General features: G+C 52.5%; 10 protein-coding genes across 10 annotated transcripts; 5 read left to right on the top strand and 5 right to left on the bottom strand.

Annotated features, from left to right (window-relative positions):
• Positions 1-205: 205 nt before the first annotated feature.
• Positions 206-1,348, top strand: A1O3_00631 (uncharacterized protein; the record flags this gene model as incomplete). Its single annotated transcript, XM_007730781.1, has 2 exons — positions 206-332; positions 399-1,348. 2 exons carry the CDS (start codon positions 206-208, stop codon positions 1,346-1,348), a joined length of 1,077 nt encoding a protein of 358 aa, XP_007728971.1.
• A 1,785-nt stretch (positions 1,349-3,133) lies between these two features.
• A1O3_00630 (uncharacterized protein) lies at positions 3,134-3,565 on the bottom strand (the record flags this gene model as incomplete). Its single annotated transcript, XM_007730780.1, has 1 exon — positions 3,134-3,565. The coding sequence occupies one exon, from the start codon at positions 3,563-3,565 to the stop codon at positions 3,134-3,136; it is 432 nt and encodes a 143-aa protein (XP_007728970.1).
• Positions 3,566-5,132: 1,567 nt separating this feature from the next.
• A1O3_00629 (glutathione peroxidase) lies at positions 5,133-5,648 on the top strand (the record flags this gene model as incomplete). The annotated part of the gene is made up of 1 exon (XM_007730779.1): positions 5,133-5,648. The coding sequence occupies one exon, from the start codon at positions 5,133-5,135 to the stop codon at positions 5,646-5,648; it is 516 nt and encodes a 171-aa protein (XP_007728969.1).
• A 3,145-nt stretch (positions 5,649-8,793) lies between these two features.
• On the top strand, positions 8,794-9,443 carry A1O3_00628 (uncharacterized protein; the record flags this gene model as incomplete). Its single annotated transcript, XM_007730778.1, has 3 exons — positions 8,794-8,943; positions 9,026-9,064; positions 9,195-9,443. 3 exons carry the CDS (start codon positions 8,794-8,796, stop codon positions 9,441-9,443), a joined length of 438 nt encoding a protein of 145 aa, XP_007728968.1.
• Positions 9,444-11,300: 1,857 nt separating this feature from the next.
• Positions 11,301-14,458, bottom strand: A1O3_00627 (NEK protein kinase; the record flags this gene model as incomplete). The annotated part of the gene is made up of 5 exons (XM_007730777.1): positions 11,301-11,903; positions 11,962-13,154; positions 13,210-13,379; positions 13,434-13,786; positions 13,838-14,458. The coding sequence occupies 5 exons, from the start codon at positions 14,456-14,458 to the stop codon at positions 11,301-11,303; spliced, it is 2,940 nt and encodes a 979-aa protein (XP_007728967.1).
• An 867-nt stretch (positions 14,459-15,325) lies between these two features.
• On the bottom strand, positions 15,326-17,134 carry A1O3_00626 (uncharacterized protein; the record flags this gene model as incomplete). The annotated part of the gene is made up of 1 exon (XM_007730776.1): positions 15,326-17,134. One exon carries the CDS (start codon positions 17,132-17,134, stop codon positions 15,326-15,328), a length of 1,809 nt encoding a protein of 602 aa, XP_007728966.1.
• A 1,878-nt stretch (positions 17,135-19,012) lies between these two features.
• On the top strand, positions 19,013-19,957 carry A1O3_00625 (uncharacterized protein; the record flags this gene model as incomplete). The annotated part of the gene is made up of 1 exon (XM_007730775.1): positions 19,013-19,957. One exon carries the CDS (start codon positions 19,013-19,015, stop codon positions 19,955-19,957), a length of 945 nt encoding a protein of 314 aa, XP_007728965.1.
• Positions 19,958-20,955: 998 nt separating this feature from the next.
• A1O3_00624 (V-type proton ATPase proteolipid subunit) lies at positions 20,956-21,457 on the top strand (the record flags this gene model as incomplete). The annotated part of the gene is made up of 2 exons (XM_007730774.1): positions 20,956-21,070; positions 21,132-21,457. The coding sequence occupies 2 exons, from the start codon at positions 20,956-20,958 to the stop codon at positions 21,455-21,457; spliced, it is 441 nt and encodes a 146-aa protein (XP_007728964.1).
• A 1,138-nt stretch (positions 21,458-22,595) lies between these two features.
• A1O3_00623 (uncharacterized protein) lies at positions 22,596-23,820 on the bottom strand (the record flags this gene model as incomplete). Its single annotated transcript, XM_007730773.1, has 2 exons — positions 22,596-23,398; positions 23,466-23,820. 2 exons carry the CDS (start codon positions 23,818-23,820, stop codon positions 22,596-22,598), a joined length of 1,158 nt encoding a protein of 385 aa, XP_007728963.1.
• Positions 23,821-24,312: 492 nt separating this feature from the next.
• Positions 24,313-26,362, bottom strand: A1O3_00622 (uncharacterized protein; the record flags this gene model as incomplete). The annotated part of the gene is made up of 3 exons (XM_007730772.1): positions 24,313-24,571; positions 24,646-25,050; positions 25,224-26,362. 3 exons carry the CDS (start codon positions 26,360-26,362, stop codon positions 24,313-24,315), a joined length of 1,803 nt encoding a protein of 600 aa, XP_007728962.1.
• Positions 26,363-27,059: the final 697 nt, after the last annotated feature.

The raw sequence follows: 27,059 nt of genomic DNA, 5'->3' as shown, positions 1-27,059 counted from the left end.
CTCTAACACAAACTTCCTTCAAGCTTGTCTCCTCCGCAGCCGTACCGATCGAGACCTTGATCTTACTCTCCTTAGACCCTCCTACGATTCCCCAGAGAATGAAAGAGGCCTAAAGCCCCAACCGTATCATCGAGCCCCAGCATCACGATAAGTTCCTCGGACGTTCGCGCCCGGTACCTGCGAGCCAGCCATCGCCAAAGCTACAATGGGATGTACGGGGTCCAAGTTAGACCCTCATGAAAAGGAGGCCTACCTACAAAATGCAAAGATTGAACGCCAGCTACGACAGGCAAGAAGGGCCGAAGCTCGGACAGTCAAAATCTTGCTATTAGGTATGCGACAAGCCAACTCGCGCAGCCCGCTTTGACTGCCAGAGCTAACACAGTGATTCGTTTCAGGTGCGGGCGAGTCGGGCAAATCAACCATCATCAAACAAATGCGAATCATTCATTCCAGTGGCTTCCAAGAGGATGAGAGAGTCCAAGTCAGGGCGGTCATCTATTCCAATGTCGTGGTTGCCTTCCGCGTCCTGTACGAGATCATGCAGGATGAAAAGATCGACTTTGAAGATGAGAGCAATGAAGCTCACGCCGAATTCCTTGAAAGCATTAATGCCGATGTGGATGCTCACGAAGCGTTCAGAGACCAGGCAGTCAAAGAGGCCATGCTCACACTGTGGAAAGATGCAGGTGTCCAGAAAGCCGTCGCCAAAGGCCACGAGTTTGCGCTCCACGACAATCTCAGTTTTTATTTCGAGAACATCTCTCGCATGTTTCAACCGGACTGGATCCCCAACGATCAGGATATGCTTCACGCTCGCCTGCGCACCACCGGTATCACCGAGACTGTCTTTGAGCTCCGAGAACTCACATTTCGCATGATGGATGTTGGAGGCCAGAGATCTGAACGTAAAAAATGGATACACTGTTTTGAAGGCGTTCAATGTCTCTTGTTTATGGCCGCCCTCTCCGGCTACGATCAATGTCTGGTGGAAGATGTAAACGCCAATCAGATGCACGAGGCTCTCATGCTCTTTGAATCCTTGGTCAATGGGGAGTGGTTCAAGGATAAGCCAATCATCTTGTTCCTGAACAAAATCGACCTCTTCCGCGAGAAACTACGGATTTCACCTCTGTCGGCGCACTTTGCGGATTACACCGGGAAGGATGGTGACGAAGTAGCAGCAAGAGAGTACTTTGCCAACCGCTTCCGATCCCTCAACCGCAACAACCACCGAGAGATCTACATCCATTTCACAAATGCCACCGACACCAACCTTCTCAAAGCTACCATGGATGCTGTACAGGATATCTTGATCCAGAAGAATCTTCAACGTCTGGTGCTGTAATGAGAATTTACCAAAAGTTGGCGCTTGTCGCTCGGCAGCGCTTTGTTTTGAGACTTGTGGTGTGGCTTAAAATGCACATTGAGACGACCCATTAGCCGGCATCAGCCGTGTTGCTTTCCGAAGGTCCAAGTACGGCGAGGTCTTCTCAAGTCACCATGTTTTCATTTTTCATCGAGCAAGCATTTTTCCTCAGGGGGGAACCGAGCCATCAATCTTTGCTTGATTCCTTAGGCAGCGCCGGCGAGATCGGAGTCCATGTTTTCGGCGGAGCGTGTGCTTCGTTACATTTCCAGGAAATGACAGTTAGTCGATCAGACGTCAACGGAGAAAGTAAAGAATGGATTCAAGAGAAAGGTCCGCAACCGGAGTGAAGGTCCCAAAAGCGCCTGTTTCAGCTATAGTAGGATCGACCGATGGCCCTTAGGCCCTCCGGGGCTCACTCCCGCCTTCCATTGTTGATGGGTCAGGATGGATTCAGTTCTGTCTGTGCTATGAGATGCGTCTCTGACAGCATTTCTCCGCTGGCTGATCGTTTGTCATGTGTCGAGCCACAGCCGTAGCCGTTGAGCAGTCACTAGAGTATGCACGTGTGTGTGGGTGCAGTGGTGTTGATCGGCTTAGGCCAACCTGGCAGGCAGGGTGGAAATAGGAAATAGGAAATGCCCACCTAGCTGAGTACTCTGTACTACCGGACAATGGACAATGGACAATAGGGTGATCCAAGCTGAGGAGAGGGAGACAGAAAGAAAGGGCCAGACAAAGAACAATTTCATTTGAGAGGAACTTGAACAGACCAGATTCCGGGTCCTAAGGAGTAGGGAGTTCCGCATACGTGAATGGGAATGAGAATGGAATGACCCTAGTCTAGTTCCCGAGATCCTTCCTCTCCTCTCCTCTCTTCGACGAGTACGGATACGGGGTACGGGGTACGGGGTATCTATCATATCATAGGTCCTGATCGCTCTTTTGACTCCTATCTATCGCTGTACGAGTACGAGTACGTAGCCTTGCAGCGGCATCACTGTGGAATCTCACGGTGATTTACTTACTATACAAGTACAGCAGGCCAGAGCGGCCATAATAACCATAGAACGATGATATGCGTTATGCTTGATTTGCTACTACTGTCGATAACGATTGACGATGATATGCTTGAGTTACTACTCCTGTCGATTGGATGATGTGCTTGATTTACTACTAATGTCAATAACGATTGACGGTGATATGCTTGATATACCACTGCTGTCAATCGACGGTGGAGAGGTATCATGTCAAGAAGGTGGGAGTGGGACGATGCGCAGGAGAACGCTGAGAAGCCATTGACCCAAAAGAAGTAGCAAGGAGAAAAATCACCACATGAACAGAACAGAACAGATGGAGAGGAGGTACAGAGTATCAATCAGTACGGGGTATAGAGTATCAATCAGTATGGAGTACAGAGCATCAATCAGTATGAAGTACAGAGTATTAATCAGTACGCAGTATAGAATATAGAGTAGCTACCTAGGTATTCGACGCTCGAACCAACAAAACAACCTTGGGGGCGTGCGCCGATGTGCAAGTCCTCTTCGATTCTCTTTCCCCGCCATCCGTTCCGAGTCTGCCACGCTGTCCATCGATCGGAGGCCCAGAGCAAGCAGGCATGCTTCACCGCCGGCGTGGTGGAAAACTCACCACGTATCTGTATCTGTAGAGTAACTGAGGACTGTGTACTTCGTCCTCAGCGCCGGAACCGGAAAGTGGCCGTCTGCCCTCGGAGGATGTGCTGTCACTAATACTACTACATCAGGTATTCTGATTCTGACGCCCCTTGATTTTGTGATACAGATCGCTGGCCAGGGAGGTGCTCGGCCGACGCTCTTCGCTCACCCTGGTGCCGGCGGTAGCCTCGAGGCCGAAGATGCTGTCCTTGCGCGTGACGTCGCTGGCGACCGCGACGCTACCCTTTCTCGCATTGGCCGTCGCGGCTCCTCCCTCGGCGAGCGTGACCGAGCCTCGACGGGCCGAAGCCACGTTCTGCACGGCCTGTGCGGCCGCGTTGGCGTGCTCGTCCAACGCAGCCTGCGAGGCACGTCGGTCGACATCCATCGCGTTCGACGCCGCGCTGTGTCGTCGGTACATGGCACTGTGCTTGCGCAGGAATTCGTCGTAGGTCGGGTTGGCCTTGTACCCTGGCCCGCCGGTCAGGGCATGCGGCATGGCAAATGCGCCAGACATCTTTGGAGGCCCGAGGGGGGTGTTGGAACGGAGTACTCCGTACGATGTTTAGGCTTAGAGAGGTCAGGCGTCGGTGTCGAATATGGATCCGGTTAGGCTGGAACCGGTTCGATCGTCGATATGGTAAGCAACCCCGGCAAGTCGTCGAAGGGAGCTGACTTGAAGCTAGCGTGGGTCTTGCTGCGGTCGATCACGATCCTGATCTTGGAGAGGTCACTAGGAGCCTCTTGCACGTCGCTCTACTGTACTCAGACCGGTAGGTTGATGGGCGCCTTCGGCGATTGTCCGCTGGAATTTGACAGAGGAGAGTGTCGGTTAGCCGCTCTTCCAGGGTAAAGGTGCAGCGAGCCCGGCTGACTTGGGAGTCGGACGCTTTCAGATCGCCCGGCACAAAATTCGTGTTATGCAATGCAAATGTCTCGAGACACTCCCACGCTATACCAATTGTTACTTGGCGCAGGATGTACTCCGTACAGAAGATGTCTTCTCAACCAACTGCCCCACTCTGTGAAATCACGGACGATATTCTTTTGACCGGGTAGGTGATCAGTAGGGCGACGAGATAAGTCAGCAATATAGGTAACAAATGTATCCTTCAAGGATTTGGCCTCAGCGGAACAAACTGGCCGATTGAATGGACTTGTCACGGCGGGAGACAAGAAGAACACTATCTGAAGAAGTCAAAACAGGAGGAAAATGATTCAACACTGCGCCTGCACCGCATATAAGTATTCCATACCGACCGTCGCCTAACGATGCCTTCAACGCCTGGTACACAGGTGTCACTCGAACCCTGAGTCCCCATAATGAGCTTCAGAGCCAGTCCTTTCCGGATGCAATGGTCAACCCCGCAGTGTGGCCCAGGAAGAGTCTTCAGCTGTGAGGATCTAGGTCAAATCAACGCTTGAGGATTTGAGCGAGCAACAGCTGAAGGTTTGTCCGCTCCAATTAAACAGCACCACCGCCGAAATGCTCGGGAAAGCCATTGATGAGTAGGGGGTAAGCACGGACGATGGACTGGGGTTGCGATGCTCTCAAAAGGGACAAGGTGGTCGAGACTTGAAAGCAGGACAGGGGTGCGCTGGTTGTAAGGATGGTTAGGAGGCACCTAGGTGGGAGGTTTAGACCGATATTTTTATCACGTGATATAAGATACTCTGTCATGTGACGTTGGTGGGATGGGCATCATGTGATTCGGAAGCTGGAAAGTGGCATTTCCGGCTTGATCCGAAATGGTGCGAAATCTCGCTGTGTTTGTCAGCCTGCGGCGTCTAGAACACCGTCGATGTCAGTGCTTTTCAATGACGACGGAGGCACATTTGCCACGTCTGGCTTGCACAAGAGACTTGTGCGCTCGGTCAGATCACTCATGCAAGGCTATGGTTCTCTGTTATTCCAAATATCTTTGGTGACCAAAGCATACTTCTTCCGTGCCAATTCCTCGCTGTTGTTTGTTTCTTCTCAGCATCTCGGCCTCACCTCCAACAGCAGTAGACCAAGCGTCAGCAGCCCTCGCAGCCCTCGCCATTTCTCGATCTCTTATCCTGTGTTGTCACACACGCCCCTCATGGCTTCCGCAACAACCTTCTTCGACTTTACACCCAAGGATAAGCGCGGGCAAGACTATCCTCTATCGCAGCACAAGGGCAAAGTCATCCTCGCAGTCAACACCGCCTCCAAGTGCGGGTTCACCCCTCAATTCGCCGGGCTCGAAGAGTTGAACAAGAAGATATCTGAGAAATATCCCGATCAATTCGTCATCATTGGATTTCCCTGCAATCAGTTTGGTGGGCAGGATCCTGGCTCGAATGACCAGATACAAGAGTTTTGCCAGGTGAACTATGGCGTGACTTTCCCAGTCTTGGGAAAGACCGATGTGAATGGAAGCAAGGCTGAACCGGTGTTTGAATGGCTGAAGTCGGAAAAGCCGGGCCTGTTGGGCTTGAAGAGGATAAAGTGGAATTTTGAGAAGTTCTTGATCGGTCGCGATGGTCAGGTTATCCAACGATATTCGAGTGTGGCCAAGCCGGAGGGCATTGAGAAGGATATCATCCACGAGATTGAGAAGTCGAAGTCAGGTTAGAGCTGCCCGTCATATTTTGGCGGAGGTTCCTGGAATCCATGGTCCACTTCCGGTCCTCGCTGCTCCTTGTAGAATTGATGATTTTTTGACGCCGTGAACTCCAATTCCATTTCCATCCCATCGTCTATCGCTCGATGCTTTGCTTCTTCCTCAGAGTGCGCTCGTCTTCGCCTGTTTTTGACAATGAAAAACAGAACGATCGAGAGGATGAAGAAAAGGCTAGTAGGATCGTCAGCATTTGCGGTCGCAGGATGCGCAACGGAATCACCATACCTTAAGCCGATGATGAGTGGGATACCAGTCGTCTGAAAGGAACTAACATAATGCTCGTCTCGTTTCCACATCTTTTTCCTTTTGAGGCCGACAGCGTTCACAGGCTCGGAGAAAACCTAGAGGGTTCCGGTTCGAGAGCAGTAGGGCAAGACAAGCGGCGCACTTTGGAAGGCTCAGTAGAGTGTACAATCAGCAATGATGTTGAATAATAAAGTCTTTGAGCTTCTTTGGTGAAGGGCGGCTTGGTTCATTAACATAGTCCTCGAGTAAACACAGGCAACAAACATCAAACCCGGGGGGTGCGTTGAAACAGGGGCCGCTGACGGGCGTGTGCATTGATCACCAGGCCTGCGCCCCCGTTTAATTTAACTCCGGCCAGGCGATGAGACGGACCCAAAACCACCAGAGAAGGGGGAGAACAATGAAACTATCGACGCGTCGAATCGCAATTCTGACAGCCGACTGAAGTCCTTGCATATGTCATACAGATCTAGACGCGGAGATGGCTCTGTAGGATTGAACGTTAGGAGGCGGCCGCGCAGCCTAAGGTCTGTACGCAGTCCATGATGACGATGGTGCTGGAATCTCCCGGGCACAACCTCTCCTCTATGGGAGCAGTTCCCTCCTCTCGTTCACGACCTCATCTTTATTCTACAGGGGCCAGGATCTGCCTGAGGCATGTTCCTTCGGTCTCGCCGCCGCATTGAGTTATGGAAGACGGACCGCAGGCTGTCGCCATGGTGGCTTCGAGACCCAACTAATGCGCATCTAGGTCAATCACAGAGACTTGTCAGCCTCCTCCCTGATCTGTCGCACCCTGTCCGATCGTCCCCATCTCTGGCCCAAGACCAAGCTCTCCTGCACTCTGATGATCAGTCCAGCATGTTCGAGAATGCTTCCACGCCCACGTTCTTCGCCACAAAAGACCAGAGTGTCCTGCGCCAATGAGACTGAAAGACAGACTGAAAGGTTACTCTGCAATCATACCCGCAGGTGTGACTTGTGCGGTGCATGACGCCGGATAGGGAACTCAAAGAGAGGTACGGATACTTGTGTATGAATCCCAAAGTAAATACGGATGGCCGCGGGAGCACGGGCTCTTGCCTATTACGCATACGAACTGCAACTCGATTCTGTCACAACCTTCATGGAAACCACGGAGTTCCTCGCCTTCCCGTGGTCTTCGAGGCTTAATTGCTAAACCCAATGTCTGTCCTGCTAGCTAGGAGTCTAATCCCTACTCCTCTTCGCATTCGCTTTCGACAACCTTCCTGCATTCTTGCAAGCCCAGCCTAGACTTCTCTGGCCAAGCCGCTCTGCCAGCATATCAGGAGGCGATCACACTTGAGCATCAAACAGACGATCAGACGAACTAACTCGCAGTCTTGAGATGGTCATTCCGTACCCTACACATATAAAGGATAAAACTATGCTGTAAAGCGTAAATCCTCCCTCAGTCGGCCTACTGAGCGACTAAGCTAAATTAGGTCTAGTCATACTACTCGTATTAAGAGCAAACATTAGCGAGAGAAAAACGTAAGCAACATACAAAAGCAGCGTACATTCGCTAGAGCGGCGATAGATTCGACCGCCAAGACCTCTGCCAAGTTACTGCCAAGACCACCCAGTCATATATTGCGTGTTTTGAATTAACCAATCGATAAGCGGTATTCCTTATCATCCAATCAAAATCGCGGCTTTTCGACGGGAACTACGCACTACGGAGTAGTATACTATGTACTTCGCTTCGCTCAGTACGTTGATGGCGCTGTGCCATGGGACTGACCCGGGTCCCTTAGCAGCTGGAAGTCAACAATCCTCGCCTCGGGATGCGGTCACTTGGGTCCAAGATCACCAAGTCATCGCGCAGGCTGAGAAGCCGAATGCAGGCACCTTTCCGAGGCGATATGAATACGGAGTACTCCAAGCTCCACGCAACCCGCACTGGAATCCGGCAAGGCTGAGATCTTTCCGGCAATCTCAGTGTCTTGTGGCCGGCTCCAGTTTCATTGGTGTAATGTACTAATGCCTTTGTGACTCCCTGCAAGCTGAAAGCAACCCAACCATACGAAGTCTTGGAAACCTTGGAAATCTCCACGCCCAGGGGAAAATTTGAGCTCGTTTCTGCGCTGCCTCTCCAATTGGCCCAACTTGGCCCCCTCGGGTGTGCTCAACCCCAGAGAGTGCCTTAGCCCACCAAGTTGGCGTTGAGGCGTGATGAGACCAACACCCTTGATGCAGACATAACCGTGTCGCGATGTGATCGACAGTTTTAGATCCAATATCTCCAACCAACCTGGATGGCCCTTGCACGGCATGAAATTAGCTGTCCACCGACTCCGCCGCCAACAAGGCTGACTGGCCTGTTAAGCGAGGGCGCCAAATCCCTGCACATTGATACAGCCTTATCCTGGACTCAAGGGCGCGACAAATGCAAGTTCAGCTCTCAGGGGTCCCGCACAGTGCACACGTGTGCCTTGGGCCCGTTTGAACAACGACGTCCCGCACTGCACGTCGCGGAGGGGGCGTTTGGGGCCTGGTCGCATCGCGCGCTGCAGGCCGTCTCACCAAGCTGCAGTACGCCTCTGGTTCTGCGAGGAACTGGCGCTGAGGCTTGAGGCTAGTGCAATTTCGACCTCGTATAAAAACGCCTCCGCGGAGACATATAGGAGAAGGCGGGCGGGTATTAAGACACGGCGTGTTGCCAACGATGCGTGGTTCCATTCCACCTCCTTTTGCATCCTCGCGCTCATTGACACTCTTTTCGGCTTCCACTTCCTTGTCGTAGGAAGAATCCTTTCGCTTTGTCTAATTCTTCTTCTTTTTCTGTCGAGAACGTCCATCACTTTCTCCAAACAGCAACCAGTCAGCCATGGCCTTCAATGCCCGACCTCGCGGCTGGGCCTTGCCAGGCTGGATTCCCTTCCTGCGCATTGCTCAGGGCGTGCTCGCATTACTCATCCTGATCCTGACTGCCGTGGCTGCCTCGAAGTTACTCGGAGGCGCCGATACTTCGTTTTTGGTAAGTACTGTTACTGCATATTGCACACCCACAGTCTGATCTGCGTGAGCCGTGGACTCAAATGCTGACGACAATGACCTAGGTCACCCCCTATCCTGGCTTCGGGTTCGCCTGGTTCGCCGTGAGTACAATCCCTTCCATGTCCAGAAAGTCAGACTATGTCAAGACGCAGACGGCCCTAAGAAGCCCTCAATCAAATGCTTACTCCTCTTTACCACTGCCAAATACTTACTACTCTTTACCACTGCCAGTTTTCCTGGACCATCGTCTACGTCCCCATCGCCACGCTCCTATTGCCCAACCTCAACCCGAGAGTGAAGCCTCTCATCATCATCCTGGTACTCGAACTGCTCACCACGCTTTGGTGGCTGGTCACATTTGCCCTGCTCGCCGACAACAGCAGCTCTCTGGCCTCCATCCTCAACACGTCCTTTACCAACGCAAAGACTGCTGTAGGATTGACTCAGGCCAGCGCCGTCTTTGGCGCCGTCGAATTGTAAGTCTGCTTTTTATTCCGGGAGGTCTGGTCTTGGTGGTTTGCAGGTTGCATCTTCCATGTTGCAGGTTGTATGTTGCACTCATGGAAGACGTCCACTTCGTTTCTGAATCCCATCATCTATCAAAAGTATACGATTTACGGTGCCGTGCTGACGAGATTACCTCCTTCTGTCTAATAGCGTTCTCTTCGCCGTCGTGTCTGCATTTATCATCCTCGCCCTGATGAGAAGCCAGCACAAACCTAGCAGCGATGGCGATGGCATGTTTGTGCCTGTCCAGGAGTATCCCAAGGAATCTTCTCCACACCAACAACCACAGCAGCAGCAGCAGCGTCCGCACCCCTCGCAGTCGGAGCTAGCTGGCATTCATTATGGCTGAGCAGTCCGAGTTAGATGGCACTCACTATGGCTGACTGCGCTACTAGCAGGGTCAGGGCCCCTTCTCTGGTCTGGACCGCGAAAAGACCTGAGTTGGCGGGCGGTGGGAGAGGGGGGACAGGTCATGCAAAAAGGGGGATGGGATTGGTCGCACGGCTAACGCTTGCGACAGACATGAACCAGAACCAGAGATATCACAGCTATTTTGAGGGTTTCAGGCCGAAGAGGAGGAGGAAGAGGAATGGAATGGAATGCCGGCCATGAGCCATGACTGGGAACCGACCCCTGAATGAATTCGAAACGAGTATCTTGCTATATGTATGTCTTTGGATGTTGATGTGATTTTGATTTTGATTTTGCTTTTGCTTTGGTCTCCTGTCTGTCTTTTCTTCCGTAATCTAGATACATGTATCGTGATACTTGTCAATCATTATCCTTATCCTGTCAAACTTAGGCATTCCCAGCCTTGTGCTTTAACCAGAAGGATGGTTTAGGCATACTATACACTACATAGCCTACGCTCCCCCTGCGACCCTTTGAGAGGGAACATGGAACATTTCAACCTTTGATATTCTCGTGGTCTTTTGGAGAGATCAATCAATGTATTCTATGTAGCATATCATATGCTGTACCCACTCTTCATCAACTCGTGGCCTCGTCACTCGTTCCTGGGTCATGTTGAAATTGATTGATACGTGCTCTTTCTCCAGTCCCGGCGGGATTGTGTCGACGACGTTGACAAGACTCTGTATCCTGCAGTGCTCTGACAATAACACCAGCATCGGTGGCGTAGATAGACATACCCTGTCAAGTCTTGTTGCGGCTCCAATTACCCTTTTCCCTGCTGAAATCCTCCTCTTCGTTCAGCATGTCCTTTTCCTAGTCGTATAGCCAAAACTGTATCGTGCTGCATCAGATCCAAGCAGGGTTTGCGTGTCATTTTTGGTTCAGTGAACCCATGAAACGACAGGGTTCATGCTAGGTGTTTCCTGCCCTGCCCCTTTTGCTTGAGATACCACGGCATAGGCCCGGCCTCGCCGGGTCCCCTTGTGAGATAAACCCATCGAAGCCTTCAGACTCTGTTTTCCAGAATAGAAGAACAGCGAGCCGTATCTGTGGCACCAACATGTCAACTGCTTTGAGCATGTACATATATGGTGCTGAGACGGCGACTGCTGGGGAGCATCGCTGGAAGGCTTTCCGTGTGGAAAAAGCTTTCTTCGTGCCCATTTCACAAGACGGTATCTTCGGGGAGCCTAGTTCTCGGCCTGACATGACATTCTGATACTCTCCGGGATGTCACGAATTGAGTAGTCGAAATGTCTTCTTGCTGGATTCGCCCAGGTTTCATTGCACGTGGGAGTATCTTGAAGTACCCCCATTGGTTAACCCTGGTCGAGACCCTTTCTGAAACCCGGAAAGTCAAGGCGAGGCTGGGCCTGAGGCGAGCCAAACCAACTGTGCCTTATACCTTATACCTGTTCATGGATCAGGGTCATCATCCCAATAGTCGTTAATGCTACCCAACAGCATCTTCCACACATTCCCCTTTGCACTCGTTGTGTCACAAATGTCTCTCTTCAAATCCATTGCTATTCGTAGGTCCTCATCAAGCCACCTCAGCCTCTCCATTCCTTCGGCGTCGTTTCCGAAACGGATGAACTGGATCCCGACCATGTTCTCGGGGTAGTTTCGCTGCTCAAGGAATTTCACCATCCGTTGTATGGACCTTCCCACCATGATCTCTTGTCTGCCTCCTTGCCAAACTCCATCAGTGAAAACATAGATGCTGATAGGTCTGGTGGAGGCCTTCTTGGTCAATTTCTGTTGATATTCGACAAAGATCTTGTCCAACCGTGCGGCAAAGTTGGATTCGCCCTTGGCACGACATTGCATGCTAGCCACCATTTGAACAAGGTCGGTCGTGTTCTTTGCTTCCTTGTGTTGGTCCGAAGTGATAAAACGGAGCTCGCTGCCGTTAGGGTCGAGATGCTTCTTCTTCACCATATAGATCAAGTCGGCGTAAAGTGATAGAAGACCGTCCCAATACGGCAACATGCTCTCTCCATCGTCGATAACGAAAATCTGATCTGGTGTTAGTATAGTTCAGTGGAGGCGCAGCTGATCTCGCAGTCAATCTTACATGGTCTCGGCTCTTTAGTTGATGTATCAACTCGTCCTCGTACGAGAGTTTGTGCTCTTTGGATCTGAAAATCGACTGGTTACGTGTCAACTCGGCCCATGTTTTCAGCTGGTCTACGCTCAGGGATTTCGAGGGCTTCCTGCTCCTGGGTTGCGCCTTCACGTGAGCTTTGCCCTTTCCTTTCAGATCTATATCTTGCTCCTCTTGTAGATCAGGCCTTGCGGGCCGGGAAGGCAATGTGACGTGAGTCGACGTCTGCGGTGGTAGCAGAGACGTCCCGGATAGTTCCAGAGGCTCTTCCTCTACCGGAATCCTTTCGATGGTGGCTCCCAAGTATGCAGGCGCCTCAGAGAAGTGTCGTGATGAATCTGCGTCGGTGCCAGAGTATAATTCCGATTGGTCCTCTTGTATAGAAGAACTCGACATTCGCTGTAGAAAATCTGGGGCCGTGGTGATGTTCGTCCCCGAATTCCGGTAGCTTGCAGACATTGAATTAAACGACTCTCTGTTCGTTGGTCCAGCAGTTGGAGAGGCGCCCGGCTTAAGGCTGTCGGGGCTGTGGGTCAGGTCGCGGCTCTTGTCTGTGTCCGGAAAGTGCGGCGCCTTGCCTTGAGTACCGGAAGGAGGAGTCATCGGGAAGGCCATCATGTCGGATGGAAGGTTGGGTGGGGTACGCGGCGGCTCTATAACCGAGTGTTGAGGCGAAGATGCCGGTGCTGTATTGTTACGCTTCTGCAGATACGGCTGGGCCCTATCCAGAGGGTTTGGTGTAGTCGAGAGCTTGTGCCGTGCTTTCTGTACGACAGCATTGGACCAAGTCCTCACCTGCTGGGCGTCGAGTCGATCTTTTGAGGTGTAAAACATGCGTTCCAGCAGGTCATCCCAGAGGATAGGCGTGATATGATCCTGCTTCGCACACCGGTCCACCAGTTCGCCATGCCATTCCGGGACTGTAGTTAGCAGTTCTCCTTTGCTGTTGTGGAAACAGGCGCCCATGGAATCATCGAGCTGACCCGACTTCAGCTGGCGTGTGTTTCGATACTTGGTTACTCCAAAGTCGCCATTAATTCCATCCACGACCCATGCATTGACCTCGCTGTAGACGCATCCAAGTGACCAAGTATCGCTCTTTTGCTTCTCGAGATGCGGGACGTTGTTGACAAACCCTCTCACGCGGTTGCGTTCTGGAGCGCCTGTCCTGGTGTCAGCTTAAGCAGTCCCGGCCAGCAAGGGGACAAGGGTGCATACTGTAAGCCTGGGACCCGCCTCGATCTTCACCAGTCGAGCCTGTCTTGTCCTCGACTACGGCGGTGAAGTGGCTCAAGCCCAGGTCTGCCAGCATGAATCGAACCTCGTACGGCTTATTTACAATGTCTCCAGACACCAAGATATTGTTCGGCTTAATGTCCTGGTGCCATCTTTGAAAGGTCAGATTGTAAATTCAATGCAGGGTTATTCGTGCTCTCGCTCACCCTTGGAAAATTCGTGGGTTTTCACTATCGCTGCTCTGGGAAAGACCGTGTATTTGCGCCAGGGCGTCGTTCAGCTTAAAGAGGTTCTCCCACATGGTCACAATGTCATGCCCACGCCTGGGAGGGTTGACAGCCTCGAGGTAATCCTCCAGGGTCCCAACGGTCGCGTAGTCAAGGATAATATGAAAGCTCTTGTTTTGCCGAAAAGCGCCGTGGAACCCGACGAGGTTCGGTATCGGATCAACGGACCCGTGAAGTTTCTGGAAAGCGTCGACTTCGGCGTCGTAGTACTTTTCTGCCTCTAGATGATGGTACGACTTAATGACATACTCATGTAAGCTTTGCCTGTTGGTCTGAGTCCGTGTCAGTGCTTCGCTTCCGAGTTCTGGGTAACCATGTCATACCTGCTCATCTGGCGGTGTTTCGTCTAGCTCATCGTAGTCTGGATGGATTGTAATCTTTCGTACAACTGCGCTGACACCCCGATGCTTGTCCAACTGTTCCATCTTGATTATTGGCAAGATCCTCATATCATCCATAGTCACTGGGTGAAGATTATGGCTCATAGGCTCCACGCAGAATCTCCATTGTTCTTTGTAGAACTGCTCGAAGAAATCCTCGCCTCCATTAAGCTTGGGGAACAGTTTGCGGTCGTCAGGTCGGAATGGGAGCCGACTATCCCACAGATTATGGTTCCCGACGAAGGAACTGATATGGTTTGAATGACCAATGATCAGTAAGATGGTGAACACACGTCGACACTTTTGGGCGACTGATTTGGGGATGGGCTTTGAGGCAGAGGATGCTGTCGCTCTCGCAACCAGTTTCTCAACCCTCGCACGGCCACGCTCGAACAGGCAGTCGAAGTACTCGTCGATTGCTCGGTGAGGGACCCATGGGCGCTCCTGAGAGGAATCGACGCCGAAAATGACGCCGGGGACACTGTTCTCGTCAATCGTGTCGAGGAACTCTTGGATGGTCGAGTCAGTGAAGGGGTTCGTATGTGACGAGCCTGGCGGAGACATAGTGTTGGTTGACAGCCGTGTGGAATCTCACTACGGGGCACGAAGTACGACTGCAGCCCACCGCTTCAGATGGATGATGGTAGATGGCACAATCATAGAGATAACCAATTGACAGGGAAACATCAGAGAGCGCAGTTGCAGACTGCTGATGCTGTCGAGTTCGGCGCAGGCTGGCGGGCTGCTGCAGACTGCGGGCTTTTGCCTTGTCCAGAGGTGTGCGACCCAGGACCGACAGATACAGTTACAGTACGGACACTACACAATAAAAGGCCTCTACGCCCCAGAGCTTTAAGCCTAGCCGCTCGCACGCCTGAGGGGCAACCCCCCTAGCGACCCCTCCATCAAGCTTGCCAACCAAAACGTGTTCGCTTGTCGAGGCAGGCCAGCATTGCAGTACTGTACCGTCATAGTGGGAGGCGCTGCCGTTACCCAGCCTCATCCACTAGGAAAGTACTAGTACCAGTAGCTCCAACCTATGGGTCCTCCTTATCCCAAACCCCGGGGCAGTGGGCATTGGGCTTAGGGGCTTAGGGCTTAGGGGGGGGGGCTGAGGGAACAAGCTCCCCGGCCAGGGCCGAACCTGTCCCCCGTTGAATCACAAGTACGGAGAAGTACTATGGAAGATACCTGGTATGTAAGTAATTACTAGGTACTGTAATTACTGTACGGGCCGTATCCGTAGGTATACTCCACACAGACAGTACCTAAGTACCTACTATACCTACCAGGTAAGGTACTAACCACCACTCACTTCAAGGACTTGAAGTGAAACACCCGCTCTGGAAACACATGTTCGTACACGATTTGCGATTCAATCCCGCCACCTCCAAACATGATTCGAAAGGAAACCCACCACCAGTATGCAATCTATGCGTTATCGCTATAGCGACTGGCCCACCAGTAGAGGCCAAAGCCGGATGAGAAGGTTGCCACCATCAAAGAAAAGCTCAAACAGAGGAATAGCTTGACCGCTCCGAGGGAGGTGCTGCCCGAGTTGATGTTTGAATCTGTCGTCTTGAAATTGACTATGTCGGTGGACATGAGCGTCGAAACAAAGGTGGCAGGTAAGAAGAAGACAGTCACGACCGTGATGATCCTCATCAGCACAGTCTCAAGTGTCGTTTTCAGGGTCAGAGCCTTCATTTCTTTGGTCATCTGTTCCATTCGCAGCGCGGAGCATCGGGCTTCAGCAGCGAACATCTTGTTTGCCTGCATGCTCTGATATTCGACTATCCCATACAGCAGGTTTTTGCATTCAGTAATCGCTTTGGAAATGGTCTCGATTCTATCCAGGTGCATCTGCAGATCGCTCCTTACCGCCTGGATCCGCTTCAGGAAACGAGGCATGTTTGCTCTCATGCAGTTCCTGAGCGCCGGCTCCAGGTCGGTAGACTCGGGGAGGTCCCGGAAGAAAGCTTCAATCTGCGCCAGAACGGGAAAGTTGCTCTTCAGAACAAGACATGTCTCGTTAACCATCCCTTCGAAGGCCTGTGCGTCCTGGAGCTCTTCAATCCGGTATACTGTCTGATCTTCCTCGAGCTCAGCACCTTGATGTTTGGGGTCGAAATCCGGAGGGAGATTGGCTGGCTCCTGAAGCTCTTCAGGAATGTCAATGGCGATGCTCTCCGGAAGAGGCTCCTGGGGTTGTTGAGGGCCGGTAGGCACTGTAGCATGCACATTTGCCGTGCTCGCGTCAGTTGCCGCACTCAACAATGTCCACGTCCGATTAGGTGCCAAGTTTGCCATTGGAATACCGGTAGAAGGAGGACTCTCCGCACAAGGGACGGGAGCGGCAACACGAGTGACCCTATCGACGACGGCACGGCGCTTGAGCGACTGCAACTGCTCCTCCAGAAAGCTGATATATCTCCGCCAACCCTCTCCGGACCACTCTATGACGGCGGTGTGACATGTGAGCGTATTGACAAACATCTTGGGGATGCTGGTGTAGATATCCTTGTCTTGTGAAAGAGACATGTCTGAAACTTCCTTCAGTCGGTCCCGGATAATGTCGTTTGCCTTGATGGCCATCCATGAAGCGTGACCGTTTTCCACGTCAAACGAGTGCCAAATCACAGTCTGTCGACTGGACCAAGGCCAGGCGATGCCTGCTTTGTACTCGAAAGTCTTCAAGTTGTAGCAGATCTGGAAGTCTTTCCCCGACCGTCCAAGTTCAGGCAGGCGTCCTCTGTTGAGGGATGCCTCGATCCGATTGTCTTCCCTAAAGCCGCTGAATTGAAAGTCTACAGCACGAAGCTGCATGCCAAACGCGAACAAGAACTCGAGAAACGGAGGTAGAACTTGAAAGAACGAGATGATCCAGAAGGCCATGTCGGGACTGATATGCAGAGGGTCGCGTGAACTGTCGGCCCCAACAAACACGAAACTACACTTCCTGTCGCTCTGGATCTGGCCCAAAGAGCCAGGCAACAGTTGTCGAAGATGATGCACGTTGGTTGAGATTTCGCTCGTGAAGGAGCCCCGGGTTGCGTCGTGGCGGAACAGCTCAACCCTGGCACATTGCTGGGAACAGAACAGCGACGGTGCCCTCGCCCTTAGACGTTGTTGGTATTCTCGACGCACCGACGACGGGGTAGACCCATGATCAATCAGGTTGTTGGGGAACTCATGAGCCCGGCGGCAAGAATCAATGAAAAGAGGAAGCAATGCTGACATGATGGCGTGAGAGGAATGAGTCTAGACTAGGGATCTGGATGATGCCACAGGAAGTGTCCTACTCATGCTATAATATATATCGCGAGGATAGACCACGATAAAAGACGAGCACAGCCGCGGACAAGACTTTCCTGGCAGACAAGTTCACAATCGGTATCCGGACGTCCTACTAAAACTGGTCACAACACCTTCCAGGGGGGCTAAGCCACAAATCCGTCCTGCGCCCACCAAAACAGCCTTGAACAGGCGAGCCGAACTATGGCTTCGAGGCGCTACCCCGTGTCCTCCTTGCCCCTCCACCTGGCCTCTTCCCAGCTTCCCCTGCCCTTTGATTTAGCCCCATGCCCCAAGCCCCTAGGTCCATGTCCAACTGATGGTTGGAGTTCTGCTTGGGGGAGTCAAACTCGTCCTCTCTGCAACCAGATCTTATCTTGCTATAGCGTTGTTCAAGTCCCAGGTTACCCAATGGCTCATCCGGAGCGAAGTGGTCTTGGTCTTCAGCTCACCTCAGTAAGGTCCCAAGGCACCCAGACCCGCCATTCAAAGGGACGGCGCTGTGACAGTCAGTCAGAAACCGGATACGAGCGTTCGCCACTCACGTCGACAATAAACTTGAAGTTGCCAAACTTGGTCCTCAGCCTCTTCTCCAAGACTTCTTTGGTCAGTGCATAGTAGTCGGGGATTTCATTCCAGCGCCAGTGAGAAGTTGCAGGATCGGGCATGGTGAGCTGTGGATTTGGGAGGATGAAACAGACAGCTATAGATCGCAGTGATCCGTCACAAGGCTTGTGCAGGAGAGACAGGCCCTCCAGGCCATCAGGCGGACACGTCGCCCTTAAATGCAAAGAGGCTTTCTCGTGTCTCGTGCCACCAGCGAGCAGCCGTCAAGAGCCTCCATCTCCAACACACCTTTCAGCCAAGGTGGCGGCTAAGAGGCCCAGGCCCCAGCTTCAGCCGCAGCTGCAGCTGCATGTTGTTTGTGACTCCAGGCTCTTGTCGCTAGCCAAACCCTGGCTGGCCGCCCTCGCGGTCTGGCAAGTTGGCGGCTTGCCCCTCACCGGACAGACTGAGCGCTATCAGCCATGAAAGATACACCAATCAAACAAAGGCATGCAAGGATCACGAAGACCGGTGCTGCCTGTCGCAGGTCAAATCCGGCTGTGTGACTCTTCCCAAGCCACCATTTGTACGGAGTACGGAATCCATATGCAAGTGACGTCCCCTGGCAGAATGCCAACTGGAGAAGGTTTGACAAGGTAGATCTTCATCACAATCTCGACTAAAAAAATCTGGCATGGAGTAAGGCGTTGAACCAGTCAATCATTTGTGCGCCTGATCGATCTGCCTCGGGCTTGCATTGGAGACTGGGACTCCCTGTGTCTGTGTAAATAGTGGCGTATCGCGTGGGATGAGAAAGGAGGCATCTATCTGGGAGGGACGGCTCGAGATGGGTGTACGGGGTAGAAGTAAGGAGGGTGGCTCCTTTATTGGATAGCGCAAGGCTTAGGACCCCCTAAGCCCTGGAGGCCTAAGGCCCACACTCTCCCATCAAGCCTGTTGATTGTCCTCCGTAGTCTTCTACTAACATGTCGCCTGGAAGATATGTGTACTTCGTAAGGCGGCAGACCCTTCATCCAAAAGGACCGTTGCTTCGCCGTAGCCTCGGTCCTCAATTCCTTTTCCGACTTTCAAAGCCTCGGAACGACATGGGAGCAGGCACAGAGTCGATTCGTGAAGGAGCTCGAAGCTCCTCATACCCCGCCACCTTTGTATCCAAGTGGACTATCAGTATGGGCTTATGAATGCAGTATTAATTAAGCAGATTCGTATCCCCTAAACCTTTTCCTTGCAACACTTTCTATATCAACGCACAGAGAGATGGACTCTCTTGTACTGGCACTTCCTAATGGTGCAGCAGTCACTGGACTGATCAACCTTCCTTCTCTAACACCCGCAACACCGAAACATCGTCCATTCCTGGTGTGCCTCCATGGCGGAACTTACAGCTCTTCTTACTTTGATCCACCAGGCCAAAGTATCAAAGGTGTTAGCGATGCACTTGGAGTGCCGGTCGTGGCGATTGATCGTGCTGGCTACGGTGGCAGTAGCCTTTTTGGCATCAATGGTGTTGTACCTGAGGGTTCGACCTATTTTGAAGAAGAGGGCAATTGGCTTCACGACCTCGTCCTGCCAGCGCTGTGGGAGTCATACGCTGTGCCACATCGACTCACGTGCCTTGTACTGCTGACTCATTCGATGGGAACTCCTCCTGGTATTGTCGCCATGGCTAGGCAATCAGTGGAAGTTAAAGGAGGCCAAGGAAAAAGGTACATTGCTGGGGGTGTTATCTTGTCTGGTTGGGGCTTCACTCCTCCGCCTCAGACAGATGAAAATCCGCCCTCGGGAGCCGCTCCTTCGAGGCCTACTCGGTTCAATATCCCTCAGAAGGATATAGCGATGCTTGGCCGCCCCGAAGACAATCTATGCGATCCGCATATTTATAGCTTGAATCAGTCTCTTGGAACGGACATGGCATTTGATGAGGTAGACCACGGTAGAAGGCTGTGGTTTAACAAGGCCAAAGGTTTCACGGAACAAATCGCTTTACCGATTTTCTACGCACTAGGACAGTACGACTTGTTGTGGCCGCCTTCAGAACAAGAACCGCACGCATGTGAATCGAGCTTTCCTAACAGCCCCAAGGTTGAGGGGGGAGTCCTCCTAAATGCTCCTCACTGTGCTGAATTAGGTTATCAGGGAATAGCGTGGTATGTGAAAGCCTTCGGATTTGCGCTGGAATGTGCCGGATCATTCAAGCCATAGATCAAACGGATCGGTTTACACCAAGAAGAGTTTCTTTGGATGAGTCATTGTAACGATTTGCTCGGATGTGCTTCTGGAACATGGGGATATGATCTTCTATAACAATTTGAGAGAGAGCTTACCGATCCAATATGTACTTCTTATCACTGCGTCACCCGAGCTGTTGCCAAACAAGAATTTTGCGCCCATGAGATATACCGTGCCCATCATCTCAGAATTCTTACTCTGATATTCCGGGCAGAGGTCCCCAAATCCTGGACCATGCTATCTCTTGTGATCCATCTGCGCGGCTTATGCTCTTATAGGGGCAGAATATTCCACGGCGAGGGATCATTACCACGTCTTTGACTTTCGGGGACGCAAGAAAAATCGGCTTCATGAAGTTGTAAAAGGACTGTAACCGTCGCGAAGAAGATTGTGTAAGGTCAGTGGCGAGGTCTGTATGTGCAGACTGGTGAGTATAGGGCGGCATGACCCTTCGTCCAAAAGGAGCGTTGACTTCGCGCTCGCCTTGGCAAGATCGGTGGAAGCTCGAGCTGCGCTGCGAAGCCATCGTCAACACCTGTCCATCCTAGCACTTCAAGTTCAGCACAAAGCATCCGTCTTGGTCGTGTCCATCTCTCCATCACGCACCCGCGCTTCGCAACATCACCACAATCCTTCCACTGTCAATAAGGAGTCAACACAGGCGACCGCAAAGCCGAAACACTCCTCCAAGATGTCTTCAGATCTCTGGTCAGTTTGCCCCCCATGGTCCTAGCCTGCGCTCTAGGCGTCAGGACTTCAACATCAATGTCCTCGTGGTGATTCATGACGAAAAGCTCTTTGACTAACTTCTACTTGTCTATAGTCCCGTATATGCGGTATGCTCTTCTCGCCCTCCCTTATCTCACACACTCGATGCAATGACGCAGTACCATACCCCTTCAACTGCCCGGGAGCTCTCTATTCAAGCAACAGCAACTGACATTTGCACCGAATAGCCCTTCTTTGGTGCCATGGGCTGCACGTCCGCCATTGTCTTTACCTGCTTTGGTGCAGCCTATGGGACTGCAAAGTCAGGTGTCGGTATCTCAGCCATGGGTGTCCTCCGACCTGACCTCATCGTCAAGAGTATGCCTCCGCTATATTTTCTGAAGAAAGTCCGGGCGTCTAACTTCTTTTCTTTCCATAGACATTGTCCCCGTCATCATGGCTGGTATCATTGGTATCTACGGGTTGGTCGTCTCGGTGTTGATCTCCGACAATCTCTCTCAACAAGAAGCTCTTTTCACCAGCTTCATCCAATTAGGTGCTGGTCTCTCCGTCGGCCTTTCAGGTTTGGCTGCCGGCTTTGCAATCGGCATTGTTGGTGACGCCGGTGTTCGAGGCAGTGCCCAGCAGCCTCGCCTCTTCGTCGGCATGATTCTCATCCTCATTTTCGCCGAAGTCTTGGGTCTTTACGGACTCATTGTCGCATTGCTCATGAACTCCAAGGCCCAGACCGATGTTCACTGTTAAACGGGACTGAGACTAGGAGGAACCGTATTCCGACGGCTGCGCGGAAGCGTCATCAAGGGAACATTTGGGAGAGGTGCAGGAAGAAAGGGCATACCAGACAAACCGAGAGAGAGATGCCTGAAGGGGAAGAAATGATTAAAACCTGGCGGATGATAATTGACACCCACGCCAGCACAAACCGACTTTTATCAAGTCAGCAACGGAACACATTACCGCGGGCAACTTTTACAGGGAGTTCCCGCACACCATCATGTATGAGATGTTAGAGCTATAAGCGGAACAGCGGCCACGGGTGAGAGTGAGAATGGCGCAGTTGCAAGGCGAATCAAGCGAGTCCAGTGCCAGTATGGACGGACAGGCACAGCTGGACTTTGTACTGATTGATGCCATGCCGCCCTGATTGCCATTCTCCTTTGCTAGGCTTTGCCGTTACATTTGCGATTCTGTATGTACACATTCGAAGTTTGGCACAGATAGATAATGGCTCTTTCAGTGCCGCTTGCTGTTTGCTGTTCGATGTCTGCGTTTGACGAAATCATCTCCATCTCCATCTCCAGGACCTCCCTACAGCGAACAGGCGACATATTGTTGTCCTCGATATTCTATCCTCTATCCTCGATATTCTCTCCTCTCTATAGAGTACTGAAGATGAATAGGCTATCCTGTATCCTGCCATCCTCGTCAAGAGTGCTAGCTTAGGTAGGCTTAGAGTAGGATTCGGGGACCGGAATAGGAGAACAAAAGGGAAAGAGAGAAAGAAAAGCAGAGTGAAGAAATTGTTCCCGTTATGCCGTATAATGTGTGCATAGATAGGTAGGTAGCTGTGACGACCCAGAAAGAATTTGACGAAGAAATATCCCAAAATGAAAATGATTCATCTATTATCCCATGCCAGTGATTGACACTTCTGCATCACACAGAATGGATGGACTTTCTCCCCTTGTGCAGGCGCATACACCTGCGTTTGCCGCTTCAGAACGCCGTGGAAAATGCAGGCCGAGGAAGAAGCATAAGCATCATATGTCTCCTCGTCTTTGCTTCTTTCGCTCATCGTCCGCTCTGGTCTGCTTAATATGCATGAAATGCCACAAACAAACACATCACACCACTGTCACATCCTGTCGCATCCTGTCCAGCATTATATCTGTCCGAGTTTCCTCCTCAGATTCCTTGTCTTACGCATCAGCTTCTTGTACTTGTGCTTCTTCATCTTCAGTCGCCTCTGTCTCTTGACGCTGATGGCGTACATTCCAGGACTCCTCCGAATGACATTTCTTCGTCCACCAAGGCGCCCTCCAAAGGTCGGATCTTGGATTTCTTGCACACCACGTGTGTCTTCCATCTCCAACGTGGTAGCACCATGGCTGGTGAAGAACCCGCTGTTCTGCAGATCTGACTCCTGCGGAGTATTGAAAACGACCTGTTGGATGTACGGATCCTGATCCTGCTGTTCGATTTCCAGCTGCAGAGTTCTGGCCTGCATTTCCTCGTTGGCCTCGGCAGTTGCAGCAGCAGCCTCAGCGGCGTCAATCTCGGCGTCGGTGATTGGAGTGGGGGGAGGAGGGACGTTGAACGGCCTGAAGCGTCGTGCAATTTCTTGGATGACAAGTCTAACATTTCCTCCATTTGAAACGCCATCCAAATGCACTGTCCGATTTGGATCCGCAGGGTTCTCATTGCGCTGCATAAGGGCTTTGATGATTGCGGCCTTTTGCTCGGCACTCTGCATCTGTTGGTCTCCTTGCTTGCTCGCTATCTGGTCGTCTAGATGCTCAACCGCTGAAGCCAGTGTATAGATGACCTCGTGAGGCGCAGGGCGGGCCTTGGACTTTGGTTTCGGTTGGAACATCTTGTCGATTGCTTCGATGGCGGTCTCTGGTGGGACTGGGCCCGTGATGGACATGGGGCGGTGAGTCGAGAAGAAAGAGGCGACGTAGATATCTAGCAACTCAATTAGCCCGGAAGCACAAGGGAGAACAGCGGTTTCTTTCGAGGCGTAGTAGCCTACCTTTCGGATTCAAATGTTGCAGACTGGGGACCGAGGGAAGGTTCCAGGTCCAGTCAGCCTGAGATTCTTGCTTTGCCTCCAGCTTGTCTTTGGAAGCCCGTTTCTTCGACGAGCGTGACTCGGCCGCCGGCCGCTTCGTGTCCGATCTCGGTGCTCCTACTTGCTTGACCGAGGCGGCTGGGATGGCGGAGGAGCCATTGTTGGGCGGCACCGGAGGCTTCGAGGAGGAATGTCGCCGCTGATGGGCGTGGGAGGTGAAAGACGCTACACTGACAGACGGTGTGGTCTGGCGGGAGGAGGCCGGCGAGGCATGGGAGCAAGTCCGCGCCACTCGGCGCAGCGAGGTGTTGAACATGTGTCCTGTCCTCGATATCGAAGAGAACAGCAGGAGAACGGGACTCGAAGTCCTGGGATATGGGGGGCTATCTCTACGATGCCAGCGGTGCAGGCTCGATGGGATCGGAGCTGATAAAGCGTTCGAAATCGGAGTTGGCAGAAGGGCGGCAAACCCACCTGCACGCACGAGGTCCCGAGCCTTAGCCCGCCGCGCAAACAGGGCAATCACGCCAAGATACACTCAAACTACCTACCTGAGTTACCAACACTATAGGCAGTACTCCGCAGTATACAGAGGTACCACGGCTATGGTCAAGCGAGGGTACAAGCAAGTGCACTTTTCATATTCGACTGCAGCGCAGCCTTGCAACGTACAGAGAGTACAGAGTAGGTCTGAGGAAGCATCGCATCTCCGCTACCTTGGTTTTAAGCATACGCCGTCCGGCAGTTATACTTGTCGTCGATGCTACTACTTACTGCTTGATGGGGCATCAGCCTCGACTGATGGCGTTCACTTCTCCCCCACATGGGCCAGTTTCTCTGATGAGTGGCCTTCTTCATCACTTGAAGCAGTATGTTGGTGGTTGACCTGGCGACCGTATGCGTCATGCGTCTGATCCCAAATCTCCAGCTCATGCAAGGGGACCTTGACCAACACATGCGTGACCTCGCCGCCCTCCAGGACCAGCTTCTCATGTCGAATCCTATACTGGCCGAAATGGGGTAAGATCCAGACCCATGCGGCGTAGTAGATGAAGCAAGCAACGAGACTGTCAGTGGACGGTAATGTCAGTATACGTGTGTCGTCGATTTCAAACAAAGAAAAATGCAAGGGGACACTCACATTCCAATGCCGGTAACGACGTATGTCGCATACCAAAAGCTGACGTCGCCGCCCGTCGCTCCACTCGCCGGCGGGTACCATGGCATGATAAGCGTGAAGAGGTTGACGGCGATCGTGAAGAGGACGGCTATGTGCCAGGCCTTGAAGCCGCCTTCCTTGGACGACAAGTCTGGTACCCCGAGCTTCCTGCGGCGGTAACGGACGAAATAGATGCCTAGAGCCATCAAGAAAATGAAGAAGGAACTTGGGTAGTTTCCCAGGTCAACAACAAAGTTGAAAGCGTCTCCTGCTGGCGGTGCCAGGATCATTACAAGCGTCAGCGCCCATTTGAGGGTGTATGGTCCCAGGGGAGTTCCGAATGGCCGCGTCGAAACCCAGAAAGATGCGAATGGGAGAGTTCCCTGACTATTGACGCAGAGAACGTTAGCCTGCGGCCGAAGCAAGCGAACGAGAGACGGCACTCAGAAGGTGCGCAGGGGCATCATGAAGCTGGAGTGAAGGGTGGGCGATGGCAAGGCAAGGACTCCGTAACGATATGGCTGATTGCATGCAGAAAACGAAATGGAGTTAAGACTTACCGGCCGCATTCCCTGATCAACCTACTCTGACCCAAAAGTACAGCGATGAGATTTCCGAAAGCGCTCAGGGCGATGAGGAAGTTCAGCCCCCTCACCGCGCCGCTTGACCCGAAGACGCGCTCAAAGAACAGGCTGGCTGCAATCTGGCTCGACTTGACCAGCTGATCCTTGGGCACTGCCGCAAAATATGCAATGTTTGCAAGCATGTAGAGCACCGCGACGATGAACAGCGAGATAGCGCCGGAGGTTCGGATGGCCCGGACGGGATTCTTGACTTCATTGACCACGTTGAAAGCATTCTCATACCCGGCGTACGAGAAAACAATCTTGACGAGGGCGTTGGTGATGCCATAGGGGGTGGTAGTAGTTGATTCAAACGCATTGTGGAAGTTTGCGGTGGGATGCTCAACGCGCGTGTGGCCACCCAACACCACGAGGCCGGTGATGGCGACAAATATCAGCGTCAGCAGTTTGACGATACCGATGCCGTTCGAAATGTGGAAGGAGATGCGCGTGTTGAAGGCCACCATGAGATATGCCACCGTGTAACCCGCGACAGCGACGCCTTTGAGCTCCCAGGCGGTCGGGCTGTGGCCATTGATGCGGTACAGATACTGGGCCAGGACGATGGCGTTGGACGAGCTGAAAGACAGGATGACAGTTTGGATGGCAAAGGTGATTGGGAAGAGGTATCGAGGCCGGGGGTATGCCTGCTCCAGGTATACGACCTCGCTACCAGACCGATTGGGGAAGTACGCTGCGTATTCGAGGTAGACGGCGAGACCAGAGGCAGCCATCAGGAAGCCGATGAACCAATAGATGAGCGCCAACCCGACGCTTCCGGTGCCTTTGAGGACGGATGCCGGGGTCGAGTATACCCCGGTGCCGACCATCTTGGACAGGTTGAGAAAAATGATGGTGATGGGACCGACATGGTAGCCGAGAGTTGACCGTGTTTCGACAGGCGCTCCGGAGACTTCTTGATACGACACCCCGCTGTTGTTCTGGCCTTTCTCAACGGCATATTGGAGGTTGCCCTCGGTCACGAAGGCGACTGAAGTCTCGCTTCCGCTCGCGGCCGCCTCGGTGGTGGGAGGATAGCTGGCCGTCTCGGGACGTCTCCAGCGAAGGGACACCATGGTGGGTGAATGTGGCAGGCAACAGGACAGAAATCCAGTCACCGTCTCAAAATGTGGTCGAGGAACGAGGTTGGCTGTACGGGACACGCTTCGCCGTCACACTCTACACAGCATTTACGCCGACGGGCTGGGCCAATTTATATGAACGGGACCTCGCATATGAGCAGGGCTGGGGACACACAAGGAGAAGCCGGTGCTTGATGTAACCTGGTGGCTTGATGGTGAGATCGAGTCTGGTGAGTACGGAGTCCATGTTGGAAAATGTGGCGGTTGCGTTTCTTCTGCCAACCCAGCTGGTCGATCAGGTTGCAATGGACAGAATCGAGTGTCCACGGGCAGCTTTGGGCCAACATGGTGCCGGGGTATGGATAGTCAAGATGATCAGGATGGTCGGGATGGACATTGCAGCGTGCTCAGCGTTGCAGATGGCGCCATTCCCCCGGCTCGCAAGCCCCATCACTAACCGATCACGCAGATCGAGGCTGAGGGTCTCACAGCTAGACAGAGCGTGGCGAGCCTGTGATATCGACAGGAAATGAGGCTTTAGGTAATTCTAACCCGTAGAGGCTCAGTGGTGTTGGGAATGCTCCCACGCGTCAAGGGATCGCTTAGAACGTCAACTCTTGGGAGGCGAGGCTTTACTAATAGCACTCCTTTTCTACAACTTTCTACCTGGGCTACCACTGATTAGTAGTGA

This window comes from Capronia epimyces (assembly GCF_000585565.1).
Source record: "Capronia epimyces CBS 606.96 chromosome Unknown aczIQ-supercont1.1, whole genome shotgun sequence".
NCBI classification, from domain to species: domain Eukaryota; kingdom Fungi; phylum Ascomycota; class Eurotiomycetes; order Chaetothyriales; family Herpotrichiellaceae; genus Capronia; species Capronia epimyces.
This window is presented reverse-complemented; position numbering and strand designations above follow the sequence as displayed.